Genomic DNA, 10,265 nt, shown 5'->3' with positions numbered 1-10,265 from the left:
CCAGGTGATCTCAGCTAGCCGGCGTCCTATTCACAAAAGCGTAAACCTCCGGAGCAGCTCGGTGCGCTCACGTGCTTCCGTTGTGCGGCTGCCTGGAGTCAGGCGGACTCGGGACGCAGGTACTCTTCATGGAATGGGCTGGGTCGGATGTTGGAGTGCGCGTTGGTGTTTTTTCTGGGCCCTTGGTGCTGGATCAAGGACGAAAGCCCCTGTCCCTGCTAATACCCCCGTCTTCGGGCTTTCTTCGCCTGGACGGCCCAACAGACTTCCTGTCTCGTATACGCAGACATTCGGGGCTGGCTTCTTGAGCACTTTGTGGCATGCGTGGTTCTTTCCCACACTCAGGGGCTTCTCATTGGGAGAATGGGTAGGTGTCAAAACGGCTTTCTGAAACTTGCTCAGTTTCTGGTAGCAGTGGTAGGCTTTGAATTAACGCGGTTTAATCCCAGATATTCTGCTCCTAAATTCTGCACTATATCCATTCAATTATACTCCATCCACCAGTACTTAAGCACATTTGACAGTGCACCACGTGGTGGCGGGGCTCAGGGTGCTGTGTGTATAGCAGAATGAATAAAATTCATCTAGTTGGTCATGGTGGCGAACGCCTTTAACCCCAGCGCTTGGAAGGCAGAGGCAGGAGTATTTGAGTTCAAGGCCAGCCTGGTTTGCATAGCGTAGTGAGACTGCCTCAAAAAACAAATGGGAGAGAGGGAGAGGGAAAGAGAGATTTCATCTTGTTTCCAGCATTGCCTTATCTATTAGATCTTTCTTGGCGACGGTAATCTTAGACCATTATCAGATTTTACCCCAGTTATTTTACATCGTTTTGTCTGTGTGTGGTTCTCATTTATTTAAAACAGACAGACAAACAAACTCTTAGAATTAAAGCTTGTAGTCAAGGACCTTACCTAGTAATTCTAGGACTCCCCTACTATAACAAAAGCTAGATTCTGACAATTAGGTGCCTGGGCTGGAGAGATGGCTCAGAGGTTAAGAACACTGCCTGCTCTTCCAAAGGTCCTGAGTTCAATTCCCAGCAACCACATAGTGGCTCATAACCATCTATAATAAAATCTGGTGCTCTCTTCTGGCTTGCAGGTATACATTCAGGCAAAACATTGTATACATAATAAATAAATAAATTAAAAAAAAAAAAAAAAAAAGAAACTCCTGGGAGAGCAAAGAGAGACTGACAATTAGGTGCCCATTCATTTCTTGTGGGTCTTTATGTGGCTGGAACTTAAAGCTCACAAACTGAACTGCTCTGCAAAAGAAGGGGCTCAGGCTTTGTAGTTGGGTGGATCAGGCTGTGAAGCCTGTTGGTTGGTTTGTTGCCTTGGGATACTTGATTCTTTATACTGCTTTCCCCTTTGAAACAGGGGCCATTCATTGTGATAGTGTTTTGTATTAAGACCTGCTGAAGCCATGATTACGGAGGGAAGCGGATCGTGTTGAGAATGCAGCAGGTGCTGGAGTTTTAAAATCACGTAGCCTGATGCTCTAACACTGTGGGAATGTAACTGATGTTCTTTGGTGCATCTGTTACAGGTAATAAGATAGTGAGTTCAAGGCCAGTCTTGGATAGGTCAGACTATTAAAAAACAGAACCCAGCCGGGTGTGGTGGTGCACGCCTTTAATCCCAGCACTTGGGAGGCAGAGGCAGCCGGATGGCTGAAAGTTCAAGGCCAGCTTTGTCTACAGAGGGAGTCTAGGACAGCCAAGGCTACACAGAGAAACCATGTCTTGAAAAAACAAAAACAAAAACAAAACCAACAAAACCCAGTAGGATAAAATAGTATATTGTATGCTATTTCACTATTCTTTTGGGTCTATAGATCGTTAATCATTCTTAAGTTTTAACATGCTGTCCTGAGTTTTCTTTTCTTTTTTTTTTTTTTAAAACAGGTTCTCTCCATGCAGCCCTGACTGTCTTGGAACCTACTATGTAGACCAGGCTGATAGAAATCAGCCTGTTTCTGCCTCCACTAATTTTTCTTAAACTCCTTGATGGAGATAAAAATTACCCTTCTCTGCTGACTTCCCAGGCTTAAGAACACTCCATCCCTCTAGTTTTCTGATTGTAAGATGGAGATTGACTGTCTTCCCTATGATGTTGTTTGAAGATTAAGGTTGTAATTAAGATTACAGAGGTGCCCAGCACAACCCCCACATAGGGCAGCCACCTGGTGCCACTTACTCAGATGAGGTATTTAGTTCATCTGCATCTTTTTTATTTCTATTTTAGTGATAGTCTTTCACCATGCACCGCAAGAAGGTGGATAACCGAATTCGAATTCTCATTGAGAATGGCGTGGCTGAGAGGCAGAGGTCTCTTTTTGTTGTGGTTGGTGATCGAGGGAAAGATCAGGTAAGACCTGGTAAATGCTGCTTTGGGTGCTTTGTGTCCTGTCCCAAAGAGCTGGCAGATTATCTGGGCCTTTTGAGGTTGCAGCACACAGTGATGCTATGATCCCTTTGCCAGTAGATGCCTAATGCCTAGTGGGGACATTGGTTCAGTACCTGGAAACAGTAAGTTCTCTATATTTAGATGCATGAGCAAATGAGCCGGTACCTATAGAATCCTGACGTGGCTTGGCTAAGGTTAAGCATATGTGACCTAGCTTCTAGTTCCCATCTGCTTATTACGTGTTTTGTGATCTTGGGTGCTTTCCTCAGCAGGTTACTTTATATCTGTTTCAAATGGGGCCTTGGGCCTGGCAGTCCCTATGGTGCCTTTGCCACAGGTTTTGTGACCTACCTTTCTTGGCAGGTAGTTATTCTTCATCATATGTTGTCCAAAGCAACTGTGAAGGCTCGACCCTCAGTTCTGTGGTGTTACAAGAAAGAGCTGGGATTTAGCAGGTAAGCTTGGCTGTCAGATGGATGTCACATTCAACTTCCAGTTTGTACTTCTTAGTTAAGTGCAGGGAGAAAATCCCTAGACCATATTTGAGGATTCCTTCTATTGTTAGGTCAGTGTTCGCCCTTAGTCACTCCTTTCCTGTCTGGCTTCTCCTTCTAAGATCCTAATAGCCTGTGCTCCTTGTCATTCCTAGAGATCTGATGCCCAAGGTAACAGGGTCTCTTCCCTCTTCCTTTAAAGAGCTTACACCAGTTCACTGTTTACTAGACAGTTGGTTATTTTTGCCACCCCCACCCTCCCCGCTTTGTTTTGTAGTGCTGGGTGTTGACCACAGTACTTCATGTGTGCTTGGTGAGTGCTTTGCCACCGAGTCCGTAGCCAGACTCCTCTTGTTTGAAGCCATCGGGGTCAGGACTTCTGGCGGTAGGGCTGGAGAGATGGCTCAATGGTTAAGAGTGCTTGTGCAGTCATGAGGACTGTAGTTTAGATCCCAACAGCTGTGCCACAGGCTAGGCATCCTGCAGATGCCTGCAATTCCAGCTCCAAGGAGTCTCTGAGCTCCATAAATGCATGCCTGTGCGCATGTACTCACATAGGCACAGATGCAGGCACACACATAAATAAATAGATCTTGAAAGAAAATTTAGAGGAGACCTCCTAAGCAAACACACATTGCACCTTGGGAATGCTTGGGAATATAAAGGATCATTCAGGGCCTAGGAGTGAAGGTCTCAGCTCTGCTGAGGACTGGGTAACCCGGAGCTGGAGTGCATCTGTTTCTTGCCTTGGCCAGCCTCTCGTTTCTGTACATCTGCCTGATCTGTACTTCTTTTTTTTTTTTTTTTAAGATTTATTTATTTTATTTATTGTATATGAGTGCTCTGTCTGCTGAAGAGGGCATCAGATCACATTATAGATGGTTGTGAGCTACCATGTGGTTGCTGGGAATTGAACTCAGAACCTCTGGAAGAGCAGGTGGCGCTCTTAACCACTGAGCCATCTCTCCAGCCCTGATCTGTACTTCTTACAGTGAACTAGCTGGGTTTTTTTCCTCTCTCCTTGGCAGGAACATAAACTGAGTTTTATGTCTAAGGCCAACCGTATGGAGAAACTCCAGCTTTCTCCCATCATTCTTGTGGCACGATGCCTCCATATGGGGTCTCACATAGTAATCGGGTTAGCTGTAGTCATGTGCTGGAGACCTGGCAAATGAGCCTTGTAACCTTGTTAGCCTCAAGTGTGCTCAGCTTCGGTGTTCGTGCTCAGCTCTGCCTCTGCCTTCCCCATACTGTGACAAGTCTCCCTCTGCCCCCTATGCTGAGGCTGCCATTTCCACTTCCCTGACCTCAGCTACTGAACTCTCTTGTCTTCTGCATCTGTCTCCTTGACGCTTTCTTAGTCAGACTATCCTCTGGTCTGCTGTACAGTACACTGTGATTACCATTTTCCCCCGTAGATGAAATAAGCCTGTTTTGTTAGATGTTTTCTCTCCTTATCTTTCTGTTTTCTCTTTTAAAATTGTGAGAGTGTGTGGTCAGGGGAGAGGGAGAGAGCGAGGCATTTGTGAGAATGGGTGTGCATGTGGAGAACAAGAACGCAACATGTGCGTGGGGGCAGGTGATACGTACGCTTCAGGAGTCGGGTCTCTGCTCCCCCCATGGAATCTCAGGCCCTCCACACACTCAGCAGCTGCGGTTGCTTGCTGAGCTATCTCTTAGGCCCCTCTGTGCATTTTTAAAAGATTGATAATAAGACCAGCTGCGTATGTTAGAATTTTGTCAGAGGCGCCTTGACGCTCTATTTTTTTGTTTGGTAAATATGAGATTGGTGTGGAATTGGATAACTGTCAGTATTCTGGGAAGATTTTCTTTTCAAATTTAACCCACTTGGTTTCACTTTTAAAACTGTCCTGTGGCCACATCTTTGTGGTGGTGGCTCTCGTGTGTAATAGTAGCACTCAGGGACTTGGGGTGGGAGGATCGCTGAGCAGTCAGGTGCTATAAAGTTGAGACACTGTTTCAAAAGGTGAAGGAGGGTGGGATTCTCTCCACATCCCTTCTTCCCTTCCAGCCTACCCTCATTCTTGATGTTCACACCTTGAAAGCCAGGAGCCAGAAGCAACAGTGACAATCAATCACCTGTCCAAGGGCATCAGTCCACGTGGGAAGTGGAGGCCCACAAAGGAACGCCTCAGTTCTCATTATTAGCTTTGAAAACTGGTCCACTTTTCCTCAGTGAGGGCTGGAAGGGTTAGTCTTGCAAGCATGTACTTGTAATCCCTCCCTTGAGGACAGCAGGGACATGCGGGTGTCTGCTGTTGCCCGGCCAGCCTCACTCACTAGAATAGTTCCCCGGGCAGTAAGAGGAGCTGTGTCAAACTGTCAGCTAGTGGCCACCACCATTCTGAAAGTCTCTTGGGCTGTTTTGTAAAGGATTATGGGGGCTGGAGAGATGGCTCAGAGGTTGAAAGAACTAGCTGCTCTCGCAGGGGACCCAGGTTCCATCCCTAACACTCACATGGCACTGCACAGACGTTCAAGCAGACAAAGTACGTATACATTTTTAAATTAAAAAAAAATTAAATAAGGGACAGCTAATTTTTCAGGGTAGCTAGTCCTATCCCAATCCTTTTGTGGTTTTCTTAGAAAAGCGCTGCCCTTGAAAGATGGCCCGCACTGTGGACAAACAAGTGAAGGCTTTGTCTAGGAAACGTGAGTGTAGTAACCTGATAGCACCCCACCTTTCCCAGGCCCTTTAGGGAGCAGCACAGCTAGTGGAAGCCTTGGTTTCAGACTTAGGGTAATTAACAAGGTGTCTAGGTTTGGTTTTAAGCTTCAGTTGTGGCCAAATATGAGGCTTCGATGCTTAGTCTGCTGAAGGTCACAGCAAATAGTGGAGTAGTTCACACACACACACATATATGTGTTATACATGCCACTGTGTGTGTGTGTTTGTGTGTGTGTGTGTGTGTGTGTGTGTGTGTAGGTCAAACGGCAACTTCGTGGAGTTGGTTCTCTCCTTCCACCTTTACATGGGTTCTAGGGACTGGACTCAGGTTGTCATGCTTGCTTAGCAAGGGCCTTTACCCACTGAGCTATCTTGTCAGCCTCCGCAGCCTGCCTTCTTAACCACTTCACCCTTAAGGTGACAGAGACAGCCACTGTCGCACTCGCCCCCTCTAAGTCGCCCTGAGACCTCTAGGTATGAGAGGTTCCCTGAGCCTCTCTTGCCCCTTCTGCCCCTGGTTAATTGCCTTTTTTGGGATGGTGGTATTTACAGTCACCGGAAGAAGAGAATGCGGCAGCTACAGAAGAAAATAAAGAGTGGGACCTTGAACGTCAAGCAAGATGACCCCTTTGAGCTTTTCGTAGCAGCCACAAACATTCGCTACTGCTACTACAATGAAACCCACAAGATCCTGGGTAATACGTTCGGCATGTGTGTCCTCCAGGTGGGTGGCTTGCTCAGGGCATGATGGAGGGTGGCTTGGGTTGCTAAGACCGGGTAGAGTAAGGAGAGAAGGTTCGCATGTAGCTACCCTGACCCCAAGCATTATTACTGGAAGACTGGGCCACTTTGAAAAGCAAAGTGGGTTACTCACTCTGTGTAATTTTTTCCCTGTACTTGACTAGAGGTAGTGGAAGGTGGAGTGTTGCACCATCACAACTTCCTGCCCACCATGGCTCATATAGTCCGTTCTGGGCCAGTGGTGTGTGCCTCGGGATGCTGAGGCAGGAGAATTGTGAGTTTGAGACCAGCCTGGCCTCATAAAAGGAGACACAGCAATCCACAGCAGTGGGCTGGGCTGTCACCCCAGAATTCAGGTCCTTGCTGGAGCTAAGACTCAGCCTCTCAGCCTGTGAGCCCTGCTGGCAGCTCTCTGCCCTAACCTGCATATCCACTCAACCTCACACCACCCTCATCCAGGCCATGGAGAGCCACATGCTCCCTCAGCACAGCCTTGCCAGGTTCTCCATGGGAGTTTGTTTTCTTGGCAGACAAGTTAAAAATCAAACATGTTTCTTAGTTTTGGTGGTTGTTCTGTGGTATTTGACTTTATTTATCACCCTCCCATGACAAAATGTCTGTGCACAGATCCGTACATTTTTAAGTATATTTGTGATATTCACATATGTACTATGGCCATAATTATGTAAATTAGAAAACATACCTCACACAATATAAGTTAAAAATGAAGATGGAAACTCAAGGATAGGAGTTCTTGGTTTTTTCTCGTTTTTCCTTTCTGCATCTCCAGTGAGTAGCATTGCTAGCTTTCAGCCCGCCTAGGGAGCCTGAAAGAACACGTTGCCTGCCTCATGTGTTCTGCACTAGCCTTTACCAGTCATTGGAGTGTTGGTCCCTTTGGGCACTAGCACCCCCATGTGGTACAGTTTAGTTTTGTCAGGTTGTCCAGAAAAGACGCTTCTGAAAATCCATATGAAGAACTGAAAATTGGAAGCCTTGCTTCCCATAGTTTGTCAGATTATAATACCAGACCTTCTTATACTCAGGGATGGGCCACCTCCTATGCTGCCCTGCCTTGTTTGCTGGTGGGCAGGTGTGAGGTTTGTGCTGTTTTGTGTCACTAGCCTTTCTAAGGCGTCTGATTCCTTCTAGGATTTTGAAGCATTAACTCCAAACTTGCTGGCCAGAACTATAGAAACGGTAGAAGGTGGTGGGCTGGTGGTCATCCTCTTGCGGACCATGAATTCGCTTAGGCAGCTGTACACGATGACCATGGTAAGTTTAATGCTTCTGCAGCTTGGTGCAGAGCGGCCTGCCTTTGTTGTAGTTTGTAGACACCTTCAGGGAGTGGTCTACACAGCAGCTATGTCACCATCACTACTGATGGATCCTCTTCACATGTGATGAGGAATCCCAAGTGTCACATTTGCTTTTGGACAGTTACAGTGCCACAGTGGTAAGGTTGAGATGCAGCGCCTCACTTTATAGCCAGGACTGGTCTTAAACCCTTGCTCCTTCTGCCCCAGCCCTCTCAGTGCTGGAATTACAGGTGTTTACCACCGTGGGCCTGAGACTGAATTTGTGTATTATATAGAGAAACTGCAGATTTCCTCACTGGCCTTCACCTTTCAAGGGAAAACAAAACAAAACAAGTAGTTTCTAGCTCTACTTTAAGTCTGGCAAGAATTTAAGCTATGGGGAGAGGTAGCGTCCTTCCCAGACGAGACAGTGAGGACATGGTAAGAAGTGGGGCTGTCTCGCCTGGCTCCATTAGGGTCGCCAGGTCAGTATTCTAAGAGCCAACGTTCAAGTCATTCTCAGGGAGGGCCTTGTGGCTGCAATTAGCCCTGGTATCTGATGAGTGGTTTTTCTAGTGAGATGGACTTTGCAGGTTTTAAGGCTGCATTTTGTCCCTCCCACACCAACCATCACTTGCCACTAAAGCCCCTCTGACATCTTCAGTCATGGCTGGCATCTCTGTCCCAGGGCAACTGTACTTACATTTCTTCTGGAATGCGCTTCCCTTGAATACTTGCATGGGAGTGAGCTTCAACTCTTTATCTGTTGTGATGGGATTACCCTGCGCTGGGCAGTCTCATCTGCCTCTCTTATCTGCAGCATTGTCTTAGTCTCTGCTGTATGGCTGTGAGGAGACACCATGACCAGGGCAACTCTTTTTTGTTTGTTTGTTTGCTTTGGTTTGTTTGTTTTTTGTTTTTTTTTATTTTTTAATTTTTTTTCTTGAGACAGGGTTTCTCTGTGTAGCCTTGGCTGTCCTGGACTCACTATGTAGACCACGCTAGCCTCGAACTCACAGGGCTCCGCTTGCCTCTGCCTCCCAAGTGCTGGGATTAAAGACGTGTGCCAACACGCCCGGCTGACCAGGGCAACTCTTAGAAAAGCATTTTATTGGAGCTTGCTCACACTTGCAGAGGTTAGTCCATTATCTTGGCAGACAGCGTGCTGGCATGGCAGCATCCATGGTGCTGGAGAAGTAGCTGAGAGCTTACAACCTGTAGGCAGAGAGGGTGGCTGGGCCTGACGTGGGCTTCTGAGGCCTCAAAGCCCTGCTTGTGATATATTTCCTCCAGCAAGGCCACACCTCCTAATCCTTCTCAAATAGTGTCTTTGTCTGACGACTAATGTCTTAGTTAGGGTTCCTGTTGCTGTGATCAAATACCATGACCAAAAGCAAGTTAGGGAAGAAAGAGTGTTTGCTTTATGTTTTCACATCACTGTTCAGGACAAGAGCTCACATAGGGCAGGAAACTGGAGCCAGGAGCTGATGCAGAGGCCTGGGAGGGGTGCTGCTTACCGACTTGCTCCCTGTGGCTTGCTCCCCGTGCCAGCCCAGGGATGGCACCACCCACAATAGGCTGAGCCCTCTTAACAGCAGTCATTAGTTATGAAAATGCCCCACTGGTTTGCTTACAACCCTGTCTTATTGAGACTTTTTTTCGACTGGGGCTCCCTCTTCTCTGATGACTCCAGCTTGTGTCAAGTTGACAAAAAATTAGACGGGACAAGCAAGCATTCAAATATATGGGCCTATGGGAGCCATCTTTATTCAGACCACCACAATTGTGTTTCTTCAAAGCACTTGACAGCGCCCTGACATTATTTGTGTTTATCGTCTGTTCTCTGCTAGTTGTGAGAGCGGGGACCTAGCTGTCCTCACCTGGCGTGTATGGTCCACCCGTTAGCTGGGGTGACTCCGATCCACGGTGGATTATGCATTCCCCCTGTACTGCTCCACCTTCCAGTCCGCTGCCCTTCTCAGAAAGGCCTCTCCTGGCGACGTTAAGGAAGTGGTCGTCCTCATGTGCTGTTACCACACTGTGTTTTATTTGTAACACTCATTCGTCTTTAGCTGCAGGGCCATAAGCTCCCGAGAACAGAACTCTTGCTAGTTAACTACCGCACATAACGTACATCCAGCTAGTTGTGCTGGCTCAACTGTGGAAAGCATCGGTGATAGGTGAGGGGCGGTTAGTGGGGTAGAGATCTTGCACGTGGTGCTGGGACTTACTTCTCACAGGTTTGTTGACGTCTGTCTCCAGGTTAGTGTTTCGTGTTGCTCGTAGAAGATTTTGTCAATGGATGTTGTCTTGCTTCCTTAGGATGTGCATTCCAGGTACAGGACCGAAGCCCATCAGGACGTGGTGGGAAGATTTAACGAGAGGTAGGTCTACAGGCAGTTCCTGTCCCGGAGAAATGTGTTTATCTTGGACCCAACACATCTGCTTTTGTATCTGAGGGTGTGGTACAGGCTTTCTAAACAGAGTGAGGCTTATTTTGTTTTAGACAGGTTTTCACTGTGTCGCTCCAACTAGCTTCAGCTTCAGGACTCAGCTGCTCAGCTTCCCAAGGACTAGAGTAGCGAGTGCATCCAGCCAGCAGTGAGGCCCAGAGAGCAGTGTACCTGGACCA

General features: G+C 47.3%; 1 protein-coding gene across 1 annotated transcript in view; it reads left to right on the top strand.

Moving 5' to 3' along the window:
• Nat10 (N-acetyltransferase 10) overlaps nt 1-10,265 on the top strand; it is a 38,363-nt gene continuing 28,098 nt past the window's right edge. The window contains exons 1-6 of the mRNA XM_051144257.1: nt 1-119; nt 2,250-2,372; nt 2,775-2,866; nt 6,147-6,318; nt 7,488-7,610; nt 9,956-10,017. Coding sequence (XP_051000214.1) covers nt 2,265-2,372; nt 2,775-2,866; nt 6,147-6,318; nt 7,488-7,610; nt 9,956-10,017 — 557 coding nt within the window. The 5' untranslated portion in view covers nt 1-119; nt 2,250-2,264. The remainder of the gene's footprint in view (nt 120-2,249; nt 2,373-2,774; nt 2,867-6,146; nt 6,319-7,487; nt 7,611-9,955; nt 10,018-10,265) is intronic.

The sequence above is a fragment of the Acomys russatus genome, chromosome 4 (assembly GCF_903995435.1).
Source record: "Acomys russatus chromosome 4, mAcoRus1.1, whole genome shotgun sequence".
Lineage (NCBI taxonomy): Eukaryota > Metazoa > Chordata > Mammalia > Rodentia > Muridae > Acomys > Acomys russatus.
This window is presented reverse-complemented; position numbering and strand designations above follow the sequence as displayed.